This window comes from Pleurodeles waltl, chromosome 3_1 (genome assembly GCF_031143425.1).
Source record: "Pleurodeles waltl isolate 20211129_DDA chromosome 3_1, aPleWal1.hap1.20221129, whole genome shotgun sequence".
Classification (NCBI taxonomy): Eukaryota; Metazoa; Chordata; class Amphibia; order Caudata; family Salamandridae; genus Pleurodeles; species Pleurodeles waltl.
In genome coordinates, this window is record NC_090440.1 from 1,692,310,235 (window position 1) to 1,692,330,228 (window position 19,994).

Consider the following 19,994-nt stretch of genomic DNA (forward strand, 5'->3'; position numbering starts at 1 on the left):
TTTGCCGTTAACAACAAACATACAATATGTATGTTCCGCATCCAAGGACTAGTATGCATTGATATTTATACCAAAGATTATAATACACAACACAAGGCTTTACTTGCCCATTGAGTGGCAATGGACGGGACGGGGCTCTAAGAGCTAAAGCAGCAGAACAGAAACACTTTGTTAGTGCAGGACAAGGGTTTAGACGAGGAGGATGATGTTGAGGCAGAGGAAGCTTAGGGCAATCACAGTGAGCTCAGACATTGAGTGAGTTCTTTCAGAGGTCAACGTTTTGACACATAAGAGGCCCAAAGCTGCAAAGCGGATTTGGCATAAGACCTTAATTTCTGAGGATGATTGAGTTTGAAAGAGGAAGGAGGCCCCAGAACCCTTAAAGGCACAGTTCCACAAGTCAAAAAATACAGACGACTGATATTATAGACAGATAAGAAGAAGAGGGCACTGGTGGTTAACGTGCAGCAGCTTCTCAAACAAACCAGGCTTTTGAAGAGGCTGTGACACCACACAAGACTGCTATGCCTTCAGTGATCAGGCAACAAAGACCAGTGTTAGGTTTCTAAAACTCAAACAGCACAAAAGGTAAAACCAAACTTTCAGATTGGGTACAAAGAGTTCCATTATACGTACTTGGAGGCAGAGGGACTAGAATTCGAATCCCTTGAAGAGAAGGAAAACCCTTAGAACATTGAGGCTGACTCACCCCAAAAAGAGGTGAATTTAGCCATCCAGATAACATGTCTGTGTGCCACGGAGTGGTTAAGTGGGACCGCAGACACCTTTGAGGTTCAGATGGCAGTAGAGAGAAGACAGTTGTTTCTGGTTATAGCCTCTGAATCTTGTCTGCTGAAATAATCAATACCTCCCAATGCTTCCAAGTATCCTTCAGCAGGAAAAGTCGTTTTAGCAAGCCAACCACTTTAAAAGCTGTAACACACCAGTGTCTCACTACAGGATATCTGCTAGGGAGCTAAATGATCTTCAGAACACACATTCACAAGGCAGTATTGCATGTATATAGAGACATGCAATGAGGTTGCGGTCAGGCAATCAGTCCTTAAAACCTGTTCTCATCCACTCCCTTTTCAAACTGCCTCTCCGCAGGAGAGTTAACACTGCTGTGTAATCTATGCACAGTATGTGAATTTAGAAAAGATTCCCCACTGCAAAAGAAGCCAGATACTTAACTGTTGTACTAGCTTTGCAGCTTGAAGCTCAATATACACATGCCACCTCTTGAATAAGGGGCGGTAATGGAGTAAGCAAAAAAATCTAAAATGATGGTCATGCAATGGGGCACTGTGAGCTTACCAACAATGTCTTATCCAGGCTCTGCTCTTATCAACACCCACCAAGAATAGGAAAATTATTTAGTAATCCAGTTTGGTTGAATGATGCACAGCTGTGGACATAGAAGAGCTTCTCTCTGCAAAAAAAGTTATTAGAGGCAAGTAACTTCATTCGTATTGCCTTACCTTATTCATCTGGCAAAGACTGGTTTATTGTTTTCTTCCAACACTGCTTACCACTAGTCCATTTAAAGCATCTTCCTTCTCTGTTCCACTAATTTAAGGATTTCTTGAATGTTCTTGAGTCCCTTCCCTCAGTAAGGCCACCTCCTCCCTGGGAATTGAATGGGTTACTCCCTAAATTGATGGCGCTCTCCCTTGAAATCTGTGCAAACGACTGATTTGCAGCACCTTTCATAGAAGGTTGCCTTTTATATTCTGATTGGGAAGTGGCATCTTTATATTGCATGAACATGTTTCATATTGTCCGAGATGACTGAGCATACATTTTGCTGTGATATTTCCTTGTTTAACTAACCGCTTCGAGCTTGTTTGAAAGACTGACCACTTTCTCTTCTATTTATCCATGGTGGGCATAGAGCCATTGGTGCTGACCAGTTACATTTTCAACCAACCACATTTTAAGTCTCCATCTTTTCCATGGAACTCTGGAATGTGGATGTGGGAGCGAGTTGCCAGGCATCGCCTTGTGGTATGCTACACTGTAGCCAGGGTGCAAACCTGATGTGAATTTGACTTTGTCCTCTTGTCTCAGAGGCATTATTATAGGAGGATAAGAAGTCTTTGACTGACTGGTTGTCATAGAAGATGAATCTTTTGTGGTGGTGCTGGTACGTAGAGATGCAGAAGTGCCCAAATCCAATTATAGATAGTTAAAACTAAAGCTAACTTTTTGACTGAGATTTTGCAGTCTGGGCCTTCAGCTTAAGCGCCCGTGCTATGATTTAACAAAGCCTTAGTACACGTGCCGCATGGGGGCTGGTTCAAATATTGTTTGCCTCACCCGTGAAGTCAGTCTATTAAACACCGACGCCAGGTGATCTGGAAACCTAGTCTTCCAGACAAGCAGCCAGCCAGTTCTGATCTGCTGGGACATAGCTAGTGACTTTTTGCCTGCAGTGCCAGAGTAGTTTCGTAATCCCTTCACAGAGACAATATAGAATGGTCTGGTTGCAGGTAAATATGTGCTGAGATCTGGACTGATTTTTGTGGCTCCTGCTTTGGATTCTAGTGTGGTCATCCATCTCCATGTTTGGATGGGTGCCACTGGGTTTTCTGGGGAAGGCCAGGATATCTTATGGATAATCGCTTTGGCAGCAGGCTATTTGGTGACAAGGAATTGATGAAGCGCTTCAAGCCCAGAGAGCTATGGCTTGCTTTTTGAGGATTGTTTTTGCTTGCTAATTCCACCAGCAATATAAAAAATTCAGATGATATTTGAGGGGTTTTGCCTATCATCCGAGGCAACTGTTGCAGCCTGTTCAGCATTCCATTAAGCCTCTAGTTTCTCCAAGGAGGTTTGTAAGGGACGCGGCCTCTAACAGATGCAGCAATCCTCTTTTTTTTTTTTTTTTTCTCCTAGCCAGGCATAGCCACCACCAAACCTTGTAGTGCAGTCAATCCCTTGCCCAGCTTTCTTTTCTGTTCCACTCCCATCCATGGAGGAGGAGTGGCTTCCCCGGTAGAATGGTAAGCGGGACCTTAGCTTTTATATAGTGATTTTAAAAAGTGTGTATGTGCTAGGTTATCATCCCACACTTATAGTACAAGTTTGGGTGTACACAGCAGACTTAAACACCTATTTTCCTTTGCTAATACCAATACAAATGAAATACTTAAGATTTGGAGTAGGAAGCAAGCATTATAATCTCTGCTACAATGTAAACATGCTCTCAAACAAAGTTTTCTATCCCTATAAAGACCACGAATTGCATTAAATTAGCTCCCAGTAGAATGTACGGCAATCCTTAGGTCTAGCAATAATAACAAACACTTCCAGCTATCCTCCAGTCAAGTTCAAAGAATCAACTAACTGAGTGCAGTTCCGCACACTCCTTCCAGCAGTTGAAAGCTTTTCATTTTTTTAAGGAAAGTGCTACTTTTCAGGATGTTACACTGCAGCACGTTGGGCCGTCCTTTCCTTCCACTGCCATCACTTGGCTGGACACCTTGGTTTACTCTGTGATGAGAAGTTTCTATTCTGAGTACTTCTTTCAAATTTCACGAACAAGACCCATCTGCTTAAGTCAGTGCCCAAAGAAATTCTGAAGGACAAAGAAGAATTGTTGCATATCTATATGCTTTTCTATGGCAATACTGATTCTGGGTGTTCTGTAAGGGTATGCCTGTTAAACCTATTAGGGGGTAAATGTGGTTTTCAGAAATTCTGCAAGAAATCCAGCATTTTCCTTGGAAGCAGGGCTTGATCCATCTAGTCTTTTTCCTGGACGCCCCGGATGTTCTGACGGCTGTCTGAAAATCCCCCACCTAGTCACAGTAAAAGAGTGACTGGTTGAGTTTTTGTTGTAGGGCACTGTCTAGTGGCATTCCCTCTCAGCTGCTCTGTGGACAGTGACTTTCCTAGATGCCAGCAGAAACCAGATGTGTGGATAAATACCTATAAACCAGTTAACCAGACTTGAAGGTAAATGCCTGTTAAACCTATTAGGCGGTAAATGTGGTTTTCAGAAATTAGTGATCTCTCCCCCTCCAATGAGATTTTGTTGCATTTTCCTCCTGTCAGAAGACCAAGTGATTACTGAAATTTGAGTGCTTTATTCTCAACATTACCCCCCCAAAAGAGAAATAAGCTTACTTCCCTGGACTCGCTTATGCAAGGTACATTGGTGAGTCCCTGCTTCCCAGCCCCCCCCCCCCCCCATTTATTTTTTATCGAAGTTTATACTTGCAGCGAGTGTGAACAGTGCTAGCATTTGCAACGCCTCAGACATACTGTAATTCTGCTGATTTTTCACCTACTTTTCTTTTCTTTGCTTTTTCTGTGGCATCTAATATCTCACACCCAAAGGCTGATTATTATTATTTTTTGTTTTTTTATTAACAGCTCCTAGCTGTAATCTGGCACCCCTTACATTTGGCACCATTAGGTTATCCTGTGATCTTATCATTCCTGCTTAGAAAGCATCCTTTCAACATCCGTGAGATGTTGACCCCGTTTCACTTTAAATATATTTTCTCCTACTGTATGCACACTCCTTCTTCCCCAGCTGAGGATGTATTCCAAAAAAGTGACTAATGCAGCTCTTTAGTTTAATCAGGACAGATCCAGTGCTGCAGTCTTGTGACTGCCAATTTCACATGGTGAAGATGTGTTACTTGCATTTTCTGTGTGCGTTCTAGCAGAGCCAAGTTGGGTTATGTAGGATTTTCAGGCCATGTACCCCTCTGAGGTCAAGAACAGCAATCTTGACCATTTATCATGAGGTAATCAAGCACTTCTGTTGCATTTTCTCCTTGCTGCTTAATCATGAGGCAAGGTGCAATAAAGCCAGTAAATGTGTTTGTCTTATGTGGCCATTGTGCACCTTCAGGATCTTCAGCACCCACAACTGTGTGTGCCATCACCAGTTCTGTTTAGTTATTTAGACAGCTGTTTCCATATACTAGTTATGTCATATCACATGTAGTTCTTGACATTTTTGCACTTGGTTAAATGTTCCAAATCCATATTTTACCACTTATTCTAATTCGTGAGAAAAGTTACATCTTGTTGCCCTAGATAACTTAGTTTAGTTGTAGTACCCTTTTAAGGTAACTATATTCAGTACTTTTTCATACAAAATGCTGATAAATAACAGTGCAACATAATGCATTCTGTTAATTAAAATGTGTAGATCAGTTGTAGTTAGTAAATCAGTATATTGTAACTGAGATAGTAGATAATGCAAACTAGTACAGTGCACTCTGCCACTTTAGGGTGACATTTGTGGATTGAGCAAGATTTTTGAGAAGACCCCAGCTGATGGATGGAGTAAGGATGTGCGTAACCTACATTATTAAACAAATGTAAAGGCTGTTTTGCTCATTAGATGGAGCTATACATGTCCATGTTCACCAGATCTGCATTTGCCTAGTGCCTCACCTGGACTAAAGAGGAAAATACAAAATATTTTGAGTATGGGTGTTTGTGTAGTTATTCTAGAGCAAATAGTATGCTTCTAAATATTTTTCTGATCTAGGTTGTAGACAATTGTGTCTCCTGCAAATGGGCTTTGATAAGCCCACAGTGCTTGGAAACAATGCAGAGGACTCTGCAAGGGTTAGAAGGGAAGAATCTCTTGTCAAAACCTTTTCTAAAGTAGCTTTCAATCCTTCCAATTATAACCTCTTTAACTACACTCAGCAGGTTTGAAATTTGTTTACCATCTATAGCAATTGTTTCCATCTTTTAGCTACATTCTTTTCACACCTTTAGTACTACTGTCACAGGAGGTAACTTCTCTTTTGTCTTACTTTCGACCAGGAGCAAGCAGTAGAAAGAGAGCATGAACGGGATGACTTCCAGCAAGAGATCCAGAGACTGGAGGGACAGCTGAAACTGACAGCAAAATTTCAGACAATTGGAGAAGGCAGGGGATATGGGGTGAGTGATCTCAGTTAACTAGAAAAGCAAAGGCCATTGCTCATTATTTCAGACTAACATAAATCATAGTTCTAATGGACAAGAATTCTTAGAGGACCAGAAAAAGTGGGGGCTGCAGGATGTTGATCCAGATATGTTTGTGTTACAGGTTAATTACCCGAGTGAAAAAAGACATGGTGTGCAGGGTTTCATACTCTTGATAATTTACAATCCAAGACGGTTAGATTTTGTGTATGTTGTTGACTGTACAGAAACGGGGACAAAGACACATACACGTGATAAGAAATGCTGTGGTCTCCCCAATGAACCCATGGTCCTGTTGTCCGATAAGTCTCCTAGGAAGTGTACCAGTCCTGAGGTTGGATAGAACCCACATAATAGTAATTTTATTTATATACTTTTTTATTTTTCTCCTGTGAGCCTCCCTGTTAATCTGTGCTTTGGAGACCTGAGTTCCTGCAGGATTTATTGATATTAGTACTGTTGCACTTTTATGAAAACACTTAAACAGTATGTCAACACTATGAATATTAAGACACTTTGTCTAATCCATTTACTGCGGTGATGCCAGATCTTGTTGAATAAGGGGAGACACATTCTTCAAGACTTTATAAAACCTAGTTCCAGTGGTATAGAGACACCTTTCTGCAACAAAAGAATTTCACAGTTTGGCAGGCCTCATGGTGAAAAGGAACAAAACCTTGATGGGGTGCTAGTAGAGCACAAGGACATGAAAGAGTCTAGGGCAATTTAGCTAAAATTAAAGTTTTAGGATAGGCTAATTAGACATATAGAGAAGAACAAAGTTAGACATCTGATGGAGGTTTCTATCCACAGATTCCTTACCTTACAATATTTCCAGGGTGTCAAATTGGGTTGTTAAAATCTTGAGCAGTACCTCTTCATGCCAGATAGGACTTGTCGATGTCAATATAGGGGCCGTCCCAGTGCACTGACCTTGGTTCTTTTCTTTTTGCACCAGTGTTTGGTACCAAAATTGTTTAACTTATTTTAAGCCTCTTGAACAGGTGTTATCGTACCCATAAAGAGGATTACATTTAGAGTCTCTGCTTATTGATAAAGAATTACAGAAGGACATAATTGGAGGGAGGAATCCTTCCTTTTCTGTCTGTCACCATTCACCTACTCACCCATTACCAACACATGCCTCATTTTAGCCCTGCATGTCAGGAACTTACAGTAACATATCTGTGATGGTTGGTGACGTTTGTATGGATGTAAGACTTAAACACCTGGAGTGAGCTCATGTTCGATCTGTTGGTAAACTTAGTGGTAGCTTTCTATTAGCTATTTTGGCAGTCCTGCCTGGGACAACTTGCAATAGCCCAACAGGTTGTGGAAGAGGCCAACATGGACTAGGAGTGAAAGATTCAACAGAAATATAACTTCTTTTTTAAAGTGCTTTAAAGAGCATCAAATCATCGTATTTCTATCTCCTTTATATTAGAAATGAGTGTAGCCTTATGAATGATGTATGCCAGTGTTATTGGTAAGCCACTTCTCTTGATTTGTTCCTTTAAATTGAGCCTTGTTCCTGGCAATGCTAGTAAATTGGTCTGAACCCCAGTTTATCTTTTGTTTACTTGCTTTAATCCTTCACATTCATGTTCCTTACCTTTATTTTTTCCTTTATTCATGTACTGAATCCTTCAGATTCATGATTTGAATCTTCAAGTAGGACCACCTAGAGTCAGCCTGCTGGTCTACCCTGCTCTTGCCTAACTTTGAGTAGCTGTTGCACGTTCTTTCGTATGACCTAATTCTTAGTAGGTGGGTAGATTGTGCTACCTGCTTAGTTAGCTCTTAATGGCAAATCCACTGACTTCTCTACTTTTCATGCTGTGCTTATTGGAGCTTTTCCACCACATTTGCCATGTTTTTGTTTAAGTTCATTTCTTAAACTGGCCCTTGAAATATCTATTTTCCCTGCTTGCTTTACTTTTGGGTTTTACTCTGAACAACATGTTGACTGACATCAGCTAATCAACCTGCTGATATGTCCTTTCATGGGGTTTGTGCGTGCACAAAATTCATTGCGATTTAAGTTCCTCAGATGATTTAACACATGATCCTCAGCAGCTCCTCAGTTAAGTCATTTTACCCTTCAGCTCTGAGGTTAACTGAGTCTGCGCCATTCTGGAATACTTGTGCTCGCTGTAACTAAACACACAAAATAGGATCCTGACATACTCTAGACACAGATTTTTCTCCACTAAAAAGTCATGGAATTGAAGAGTCTTGCACAGTGCAACACCAAAACGTAAATAGCTTCTGGGTGTGAATATTTCTGTCATGGCCAAGTACCTTTGTGTGACTTAATATACCATCTGGGTGAAAGAACTCTTCTTTTAACCCATCATGTCCTCAGAGGACATAGACACACTGTATTTTCAGCAGTCTTAAGGCTACTCACGAATAAAGTCCAAGAATATTTTGTTTTGTGGAACAGTTATATCCCCAGCAACTTATGTTTTACAGTTGCTGTCATCCTTTTACCCAGGCAAGTATCCAAATCAAAATTCTGCTCTGGGTTTCAGTTAATGTCTTCTCTGGACCTCTAAGCTTAACTGTTGTGACTTGAATTGGTAACTGGGCCCTCCCATTCTTTAGCTCTGGCACCCATTAAACAGTGGACTATATTGCTAATGCATTCGTTTTTTTTCTAATGCAGTACTTGTGACAGTAAAAAAAAAAAAAAAAAAAACTGACAAGTCATGACATATGTTGCAACTTCTCTTGCTTGAGCTTGCTACTTGCTGAAACCTTCATAGGTCATCCCTTGCATGGCTACAGAGAAAAGCTGTTTAAGATAGAATGATATTCCACTGGTGCACAGATCTAGGTGTTTTAGTGTATGACAAAAGGACCTCCAGTATATGTCTTTGTGAAGGCGAGTTGGGATATCTGAAATAATGATGACAGTGCAGCTGTTGGAGACATTGCAAGTGCAAGAGACTACATTTTGGAAATGAAGAGTAATTCCCGAGAGTGATACGTAACTTTATTTCATGGATGTTTGTATATATTTAATGTTTTATAAAGCATATGTAACTGTTGAAGAAAGGATTTGAAAGCCCTTACTGCAGTGTTTACTAACACTGATTGTTTTGCAAACAGAATGTATGTGTTTCATTTACCTTTCCCGTAGATATTACAGATTCAACAAACAAGCGGGAACGACTAATATTCTGAGTGGCTTCTCACCAGCCAGTTGAGTGGGTCTCCCATTAAATGGGATCCATAATCCATGGGAAGAATGCAGTTTCCTTGAATTATGGATAAACATTTTTTCAGGCAAGATGTCACCTTTCTGAAATGTATCTATTGAATCCACTACACATTGTGCAATAGAAGTAGCCACATTTGTAATAAATACACTTCCAAACTGTAGGAAGCTGGCTCTTTATATGATACATAAAAATTAGATGCTTCATTCAAAGAGTTCAGGGGTTCTCTCACTATTGTACAGGGGCTTGCTCTAGGAATCCCAGGGTGCTCTTTTTAGGGGATAGTGTGGCCGAGCAGCCTTAGGCTTATCAGAGAGGAGTGAGACATTTGCAAATAAACAAGCAGTCAATAAATGAGACACACAACTCAAGAAGATGATGTACACCAATTTACAAAAATAATAAGTATCTTTATATAGGTTTTGGCACCAGAATCATTATGTTCAGGTAAGCATGTTATGCAAGAAAAGTCTTTCAAGTTTAGAAAACTTGCAATTCTATTCTATGGAGGAAATATAAATATGGCTAACAGATATAGTACAACAACTTATGGGACCAGTCCTCTGGACTTAAGGTAAGTGTTGGGCAAGGATCAAGGCCACACCAACAGGTAACATGGGGCACCACTGGGGCGGCCGGGTGCACAGGTGTATTACAGCGTCGGGCCCAATGTTACTCAATGGGGATTGGTCCGGTCGGAACAATGCTGCAGGTTAGGACTGGGGCTCCAGTCAGGGTGAGCCACCAAGTGTCCGGGTGCATAGGGTTATTTGAACTGTCAGGTATCTGTCAACAGTGGCAGTCACGGTGTAGGGGGCCCTCAGAAACAGGCTGCCGTCTTGGACTGGCGGAACCAGTCAGAATAAAACAAGTGGGCGTGAGTCTCACAAGCCTGGGGGATGCAGAGACACCAGTGATCCTCTTCTCCTCATTCAGAGGTGGAGTAAACCGCCAGGTTCCTGTCACCGGAGGCAGTCGCGGTTGAGAGGGGCCTGCACAAAGAGGCTGCAAGCGGCCGCATGAAGGTCGCAGTGGAGAAACCCATGATGGACTTTGTCTCTGAAGAGGTTGGGGATCATGCTGGCACCGTTGGCCAACTTCTACTCAGGCTAGGGGGCAAAAGGGCAGTGGTGCTGTCCTGCATCAGGTGTTGGTGGGCCACAGCCTTCTTCAGCATTTCTTAGGTGCCTGCAATGGTCCAGGGAAGCAGCTCCGCTGCTCCACGGGAATTCCATGTGCTATAGTGAAGGCTGGCAGTCTTCCCGGGCTTTTGGGACTTTCAGAAACTGGAGGATGAGTCGTCTTCCTTGCAATTGTCGAAGTCCGCAGGCAGGTTGGCAGGATTGGTGCTGAGTAAGTCACTGGTTATGAGTTCTTGCCTTTTGTGTCTCTAGAGTGTCCTTCTTAAGATCAGCAAGCATCTTCTTTCCTGGTGTCAGGACCTCCTTAAATACTGAATTTAGGGGCATTAGGGGAGTGTTGGGCAGTAGCCAATAAGCTGCCTACCCTTGAGGTCACTATGCCCCCTATTTGACCACTTCCTGTGGGAAGTGGGCATAAGCCTGTCACAGAGTTCCTAGTTCTGCCATCACCAAGATGGCAGGCTTTCAAAAATGGTGTCCACAACAGGCTGCTCACCTTAAGAGCAGGACTCTCCTGAGGGGTGGGCACGCCTCTCCAAAACTCATTTTCCTGCCTGTCAAGGTGCCACAGGTGCCCTGGGGCAGATGGTTCAGCATCCTCTGCTTTGTAGGAAGCCAGATCGACATATCAAGGGTGATGGGCTTCTTTAAAGTCCCCAGCTTTGGAATGCAGATTTGCAGGCCATCCTTTCTGGAGAGGTGTACTAACACCCCTATCAGAGGAGGTTTTGTTTCTGTACGCCCAAGAGCTAAGGCTCACTCCTGGGGAAGGTCAGAAACATGTTTGGTGGTAGCAGACCAGCTACAACTAGTCAGCCAGCACACATGTAAATGGTAGGTTTTTCAGGGGACATCGCCAAGGTGTCCTCTGGATGCATGTATTAAATACATCCATCACTGGCATCATTGAGGTTTTAATATTGCGATATGTTTGATACCAAACATCCCTATTTTCAGTAAAGCCATCATGTAGCTGGGGAAATCGTATTGACCAGTGTCCAGCACATGTACTTAAAATGGACTCCCTGTTCGCTCAGTATGTCTAAAAACCGACAAAGACATAGCATGAGCAGATATGCATTCATATGTAATATAATGAACCCCGCCTTAGGGCTCTAAGACTCGCTGTAGGGGTGATGTAAATATATTACAAGCATTGGGAGGGGACATGGCAGACAGGCTGTGCACCATGTCATGTGTTCACTTTTAGCTGAACCAGACACGCAGCCTGCAATGGCAGTCTGCATGTGGTAGGTGAGGGGTCCCTGACGATGGCACAAAACATGAGGCAGCCCTGGTGGACTCCCGTTGGTACCCATGCCCTATGTACCATGGGTACGTTTTACTAGGGACTTATAGGGGCACTAAAAGTATTGCCAGTTGAGGAACAATTGCACAGTTTTAGGGAAGGAGATCTGGCACTGGGGACCTGGTTAGCAGGAACCTAGTGTATTTTCAGTCAAGGTTGCAGCAAATGACAGGTAATAAGTGGGGGTAACCATGTCAAAAAGGGGAACTTTCCTACACAAACACAATCTTTCTCTCATAGCTCCCACCCCTTTGAAAGTGTGGTGATTACAATTCAATGTTTTCCTACCATAAACAGCCACTCGTTCTGTTTTCTGCGCCGCATTGGTCTTTCATGAATAGCGCTGTTGGAGGCTAACATGTAGTAATGTTTGGGCTGTTGTTGGAATGTATAAGATTGGGTATGAGAATGTTGGCAGTGGAGTGGTGTGAGTTGCCCAGTCGCATAATAGAGGTAATCTTACTTTGAGCTATATAGTGTGGTTACTACTGTTGGGTGACTAAAGAGGATCCATGCGTGATTTTGATCCTGCTCACTGGGCTATTATCTGCCTCTAGTTTTGATGGACACACATTGATGAACGCAATCACTGCATAAAAACTGTAAGCCTGTGGAATGTTTTTCTGGGAAGTTAATGTTGTGTGTGAAGGTTGATGAGGTTGTGAGCACTTGTTCTTCAAATTTAGGAGAAAGACTATTGTGGCCTGTGAGTTCCAGCATGCCCTGCAGCATTAAAGTCCACAAACTTCTCTTGTAAGCACATGTCACAATGTTTCTTAAAGGTCATGCAGTGTGACCCAGCACCAATTTGTTGAGCATCTTCATCACCCAGAAAGGGTCTTCAGTTTTGTTGTTCTATGGAGACACAGTAAATGAAAGATCTAATAGTGACTTCTAGTTGCAGATTCCTTACCTTAGAATGTCCCTCAGGTGTCCGATTGGATCTAGAGATTTTTCTTCGAGCAGCATCCTTGCGCGCTGTCAAGTGGTGTTGGGCGACTCTGTGTCTGTCATTGGTGTCATGGTCACTGTGATGATGTCTGGGTCATAAATAGGTGCCACACTGGTGCGCTGATGTCGTTTTTTTTCTTTCCAAGCCAGCCTATGCACAGATCCGGACAAGAGCAATCCACAGTTGCTTTTTGACAGACTTCTCGACTTCTTGAAGTTTTTTGATCTACTTGATGCGTCGAAATGTCTTCCCGCAAGACCATCAAGCCGTGTGACTCTTGTCACCGTATGATGTCGGTGATGGATGGGCACCTTGTGTGTGCTTGTGGTTTCTGGAGCACGACCCTAAGTCGTGCTTCGAGTGCCGGGCCATGAACCCAAAGACTTTAAAGGAGTGGTCCCTAAAGCTCATGGTGGTTCGGCTCTGTGTTGCTCCCAGTCTCGTTTGAGAGGAAGGCGTTGAGACCGCTCATGTAGCCACCACCACTTGTCCTCACCCCACTAAAAATGGTCCGGACATTCGGGTCACTAGAAAATGAAGTTGTTCGACTTCACCCTGTTGCTTGGACGATATAACGCAGGAGGAGCATCTACGCTCTAGGCCTCCATCCTCGGAGCCTGCTTCTGGGTCGGCTCCATGCCTCCCTAAGTTTCCAGGAGCCAGAGTTTTACGAGGCCATGCACCTCATTTTTCGGCCGTCCGACTCTCCTGTGACTCCTTCGGGCCCAGTAGGATCCGAGGAGGCCCGCTTGGGTTCTGCGCCGGTGGCTTTGGCTCCAGAGGGTGCCACAGGACCCGTGACAGGATCAGTGCTAAAGCTGGTTGTGCCATTGCCATTCAATGGCACCTGTCTCTTCAGAGACACAGCCTGCTGACGAGGCTATGGCTTGGACCCTTGGCCTCGCAGCTGCTCCTTACCCCCTCAGTCTGCTTTTTGCACCTTTTGTGGCTACGAAATGGGTGCACAACTGTGTCCATTTCTCTCCAGCTACTGTGCCATGCATGCTTCCCAGCATCTGCGTGGCCGTAGATGTTGGGTCCAATGTCCCTGTGGATCAAGGAGCCAGCGGTCAACCCAGCTCCTCCTCCCAAATTGCCTCCAAACCTTCCTAGTCCGTCACTTCATCATGGACCAGTTGGAGGCAGGATTTGCCAACACTGCTCCCTTGGCCCAGGGAGCCATAGAGAGCGTCCCTGTCCCAGAAGTATGTCGTAGATATTCCAGCTGTAGGAGACTGCCTCAGTTTATGGTGTATACCTGTGATGTGGCACCCTATACTGAGTCCTGGCAACCCTTAGTGATAGTGAATAAGTGCCCAGATAGCGCAAGCTCTCTAGGGGTTGCTGAGGAGAGGAAATGCAGCTTATCCAGGAGGAATGTAAAGTGCTTGCAATACCGCAGTAGTCGGGCAGTTACTCAATCATAAGAAAGAACCACACAAGTGTTGCAAAAATAAAGGATAGCTTATTACAGCACTACTACTAGACTAGCATTGGTATATCTTCCTTTGGAGATAATTGCACACTATATATACACAAAATAACCAAGAGAAATGGCATAAAATATACAGGGCCCTATAGGGGGGCAAACAATATACAAAGAAAGTTGAATGCGAAATAGTGAACCCATCCAAGGTAAATGTGGTAGTGAGCTAGGGGTAGATAAAAACACCAGAGGTAAGTACGGTGAGTGTCCCCCAGCGACCAGGTGCAAGATAGTTCCCCACCCAGTCGTCCTATAGACTAACACAGGGAGTAGTGGTTGGAGTTGTGGGATTCAGGACCCTTCCCAGCGAACCCTGAAAAAACCATCAGGCAAGAGGATGGTTGGAGAGTGCCTCCTCCCCAGGATACCTAGAAGACAGGAGTACTTACACCAGGGACCCTGATGCAGAGGAGAGAAGGGACTTTCTGAAGTCACTGAAAGTCTTAGATTGTCCAGCTGCTGTGGCGACCCGTGGACAAGGCCGGTGGAATCCAGGTATGGATTCCGGACGTGGAGGACCTGAAAAAGAAGGGGACCAAGTCCAGCACCCTTGGAGGTGCAAATATGTAGTGCAGGTGGCAATGCCCACCCTCCTAGAGGTGAGGTTCCTGCAAGTCGGTGAAGGAAGAAGTCCAGCATTGGGGTCCAGGAGCTGCAGACGATCACAGGAGTCGCCTACCAGCTGCCCCTTGCTAGTTGCTGGGTTGCAGGAGGGTCAATGACCAGCCAGGTCACCAACAAGCCCTGGCAAATTCAAGCAGGAGCTGAAAAGGTATTTGCAGAATTTGGGGGACCAGCAAGGTCGAGGAGACTACCCTTGAGGAGGAGTCAGGACTGGCCCTCTGCACACAGGAAGGCCAGCAGAAGTCGTTGGAGCCCCCACAAGTGACCCACAGGTGATGGATACAGGGAGTCACAAGGAGGCCTCACCAGCACAACAAAACAGAAGTCCCACGTCGCAGGAGTTCGAGGACAGGAGTGGATCTTTGAGTTGCAGAATGCTGGAGGACGGGCTGCTTGGCACCTGAAGATCTCCTTGAGGAAGAGTCAACAAGCCTTGGCAAGAGCAGCAGTCACGGTGTACAGGGGTTCCAGTCCAGTGGCAGGAGCAGGGGCCCGCAGTTTCCCAAGTTAGTCAGAAGACAAGCAGGACACTGAGGAAGCCACAGACTCACCACCTGTGAAGCAGAGCCTTTTCGATATTCTTGGAACAGCAGACCCCACCCCCAACCACCCCCCCCCCCCCCTCCCCCCCCCCCACCACCACCAGCCAGTCGACATTGTCTTGAGGTTCCTGGTGATGCAGGCAGGGAGAGGGGGGATACTCCCTCACTCCAAGGGAGATTGCTTTGTGCTTCCAGGTGTAAACTGAGTTCTTGTGGCCTTGGAGGATGCACAGCCTTGAATGTTGTAGAATTCTTGGAGGATCTGGAGAAACAATGTTGCAATGGGAGCCTTCCCACCAGGAGCAGACGTGTTTCGGTTCCAAAGCTGACCAGCCGTGGTTTCAGAGGCCAGGAGCAGAAGATGCCTTGCAGAGATTTCTTGGGGAGTCTTGCTCGACGAATCTGAGGACCCACCCACAGGGGGAGCCTTAAGTAACCCTAAAAGGGTGTTGGTCACTCTCCAAAGTGACCCACCTATCAGAGGAGGTAAGAGACGTCATCTACCTGGCCAAACCAGTCAGATTCTCCCAAGGGCCTCTGCACATCTTACTTCCAAGATGACAGAATCAAGTGGCCACTTGGCAGAGCTCTGTGCAACCCCCCCCCCCCAACCCCCAAGGGGAGGAGGTGGATAGGAACGTGGTGACTCCCATGTCTTTTGTGTAGTTTTGCACCAGAGCAGGAATGGGGGGGGGGGGGGGTCTGAACATGTGCAAACCGCATTATGCAAGTAGGGCAACAAATGTGCCCTTCAAAGCCGTCCGGTGGCGCTCAGACACCACCCCACCCCAGCCTTCACACACCTCATACACAGGGGGGGGGGAAATCACACCTCTCCCTTTAAGGAAATCCTGTGTTCTGCCTCTTTAGCCAGAGCCAGGCTCGACAGCAGAAGGGTAGAGCAGTTGCTGGGGTCAGCAGCAGTGTAGGCTGGCAGCTAGACCCGTAAGGCTGCATAGGCAGAACTAGGGGATCCTCCAAGGACCTCGAGAGTACATGGTATCATGCAGCTAACACTGATATCAGTGTAGTTGCATGATTCCAACATGCTTGATACCAAACATGCCCAGGTTTGGTGAATCCATTATGTAGTTGGACTACTTGTGGACTACTTGTGATGTACTACTTACCTTAGAGTCCACAAAATGGTCCTGTGGTCTGTAGGGGCACCCTGCTCATGCAGAGGTACCCTCACTCGTTGGGACATGCACTCTGCCCTTAGGCTGAAGGACCTACTAGAGGGGTGACTTATAGTGTCTAAGTGCAGTGACCAGGATGTAAGGTAAGCCTGTGGTAAAAGAGTGCATGCGCCATTTCACACAGACTGCAGTGGCAGGCCTGCAGACAAAGTTTGTGTGGGCCTCCATGGTTGGCAAAATACATGCTGCATCCCATTGTGGAACCCTGGTGTACCAATGCCCTGGGTACCTAAGTACCATATTCTAGGGACTTACATGGGTGCACAAGTATCCCAATTGTGGGTGTAAAAAATTTACCAGCAACCAATTTAGAGGAGCGAGCAGACACACTGGGGTCCTGATTAGCAGGATGCCAGTGAACTTCAGTCTAAACACACTGACATCGGGCAGAAAGTGGGGGTAACTTTGCTAGAAAGATGGGGCTTTCCTACATCCGCTACTTTATGGTCCCCAAGAAGGACAAGGTCCTCTGCCCTATCCTAGACCTCCGGTCCCTCAATCTCTTCCTCAGAAAGGAGAAGTTAAAAATGCTCACTGTGGCTCAGTTCCTATCTGCCCTGGACCCTAGAGACCCGATGGTAGCTTTGGACTTGTAGGATGCCTACTTTCATATTCCCATCCTGCCTGCCCACAGATGTTACTTGTGGTAGGTCATGATCATTTTCAATTCACCATGCTCGCCTTTGGCCTTACCAGCACCCCGCGGGTGTTCATGAAAGTGATGGTAGTGGTCGGAGCTCATCTGTGCATGCTAGGGATTTCAGTCTTCCCCCTACCTCAATGACTGGCCATTGAAGATGGGCTCACCCCAGGCTGTCGTCTCCCACATCCAGACTATGGTGAGCCTCTTGCATTCAGAGGGGTTCACTATAAACGTGCCGAAGTCACACCTGACTCCCTCTCCGCTGGAGCTGTTTTGGACACAGTGCACTTTTGAGCCTATCCTCCTGAGTGGCCAGTCCAGGATATTCAGGCTATGATGCCGATGTTTCAGCCTCTGCCCTGGATTTCGGCGACAGTGACTCTGAGGCTGCTGGGCCTCATGGCCTCCTGCAGCCTTCTGGGTATGCATGCCAGATGGCATATGCGGGCTGTGCAGTGGGACCTAAAGTTCCAGTGGGCGCAGCCTCCGAGGAATCTCTCTGACATGGTCCTGATCTCGGAGGGAACTGTGCAATCTCTGCAGTGGTGGCTTTTGAACTGTAATTGGGTCAAAGGCAGATCCCTCTCCCTTCCCCAACCAGATCTGACAGTAGTGACAGAGCATCACTCCTGGAATGGGGCGGCTACAAGGGGGAGGTGGAGATCAGAGGTGTCTGGTCTCTTGACACTGGCATAGCTATTATTGTCCCCTTAAGGAAATACCACCGTTAGTCCTTTATTGCCAGTGTCTGTGGTTATAATGCTAGACCATCTGGGATCAAATACCTCTAACATTGGTGCAGAATAAATAACCTCTTTGATATCAAGACATTTTCGATTAGTCATGACCCAAAAAAAAATGACCTTGACCTTTAATAACTTCTGTACATGAGGTTTTCGCAGTGTGTTGGTACATTTTGGCTGTGATCTCAAAATTTCCAGTAAAAAGCTCCAGTCCTTGCCTTGACAGTCTGTTTTTGCTGCTCACACTTACCGGTGCATGCTTTTCCTCCAGTGAAAGCTTTGCCTGCAATGGACTTAGTACTTGGATACACCACAAACGGGAATCTCCTCTCCGAGGAGGCATAGAACTTCAGAGATGGATTTCAGATTCCAACCTGCAATGTGATAGACGATTCACGCTCCTCCTCTTCAGGTCTCTGATGAATGATAAGTCCCTCTGGGTTGGGAAGTTCACCTTGATGACATGGAGCTCAGATGCTCCTGGTTGCTCAGTGAGCACCCTCCTTTGGCCCTCATGGCCTTGCTGCATTCCATCAAGCACAAATGTAACCGGAGCTGATAGACAAATTGAAGCCATGTGGTAGTTCAAGAAGGGGGTGGGAAGGGTTTAAAAGCTGGATGGAGTAGTCCTGTGGCCCTTCATCTCGAAAGTCTGATGCTGTGGCTGTAAACTGACAGATATTCTGGGCAGTCACCTGACCGGATCCCTTAACATCTGGACAGAGTATCTCAGCAGGTGCCCTCTTGCTGATTGAAAGTGGCATCTACATTTGTAAGTGGCACAGAGTGTCTTTGCACGGAAGAGCATTCCATATTAGATCTAATCGCTACCTCCAAATACACTCTTAAATTCAGCCTTATGTGCTCTAGAGCTTCCTACTTGTGGTTCTCAGAGTAGTTCCATTCTTCAATGAAATTCTGGTCTCCTATACACATTCCGACCTCGGCTGAGGATCCACTATTCTTCACAACTAGAACAGAGTATAGTTGATTCTGGTAGCCTAGTGGTAGGCCCCCAGGATGGTCTGGTACAACGAATTGCCTGACCCTAAACATCTGCGTTCCTTTAATGCTTCCTCTCCAGAAGGATCTGCTATCCTGGCTACATAACCGTGTAATGCATCTGAATCTCCATGCTATGCACATCCATATATGGAGATTGAGCGGAACAAGCTGAGAAGTTGTGATTTACAATCTGAGGCCCTGGATGGCATTTAGACTGCTCATTATTGAAGTACATACAGAAGGGTGGCTGTTCAAAAGTCCTCATCTGGGGCAAGAAGGTTGAGCCTCTGTAGGCTAAGCTGTCTGATGTTTTGTTTTTGTAATGTTTTACCTGACAAGGCTTTGCAGTGGGCACTATCCAGTGTTTGTTTTTCCCTTTGCGTTCTTCATTAGCACCCAATAGTATCCAAATTGTATTTGTTTTCGAAATGGGTACCCCTTTTTAGCTGCCCCCTAGTTTTTTGAGGCGCTGAATTCTGAAGAATGCATTTCTCATTGCATTCACTTCTACATGCTGCATCACTGAGGTGGAGACAGTTGGACTAGCCTCAATATATTCCATCTTCCATGAAAAGGTGATATACATATAGGACTCATCCTTTCTTCCGAAGGTGTTGTCTGATCAGTGTCCACTGGAATGGTTATGTTGGGCAATTACTTCTGCAGAACTTTGATTTTTGTCCACTCTTGAGGTACCAAAGCAAGAAGGGGGCCTTGGTATCTAGTCACAAGGTGAATCTGTGGTTAGAAGTATCTATCCGAAAAATAAGTTACTTCATAGCTCTTTCAGCTTCATACTCAAATCGTAGTTTTTGCCCGTCCTCTTCCTTTCTGTGGAGTGGACTTTTCAAGTTAATGAAGTTCCAAGTGACACAGGCACATTGTCATTGCTGTCATTCTGTCGGTCAGTCTCCATTTCTGAGGATATGGAAAAGATCATTAAATACACTTAACAGCTCGCAGAGGGGAGCAGCTATGTGTGGCTTCGACGTGTCCAAACGTGAGTCAGAGAATGAGACTACCACCTGCTGACATGCAGAACTATTGCTAGAGTTTTCAGATTGTCAGGCACCTAGAACAGCTCAGAAGGTGTGGAATCTGCAGATAGATTATCCACCAGAAAGAGCACTGCCAAAGGGTCTTTGAGGTTGGAATGGGGGGAAGGGTAGGCAATGTCTCTGT

The 19,994-nt window shown here is 45.3% G+C and overlaps 1 protein-coding gene across 1 annotated transcript in view; it reads left to right on the plus strand.

Moving 5' to 3' along the window:
* Positions 1-19,994, plus strand: part of LOC138285504 (pericentrin-like) — a 542,361-nt gene that overhangs the window by 119,134 nt on the left and 403,233 nt on the right. The window contains exon 8 of the mRNA XM_069225495.1: positions 5,800-5,919. Within this exon, the coding sequence (XP_069081596.1) occupies positions 5,800-5,919 (120 nt within the window). The remainder of the gene's footprint in view (positions 1-5,799; positions 5,920-19,994) is intronic.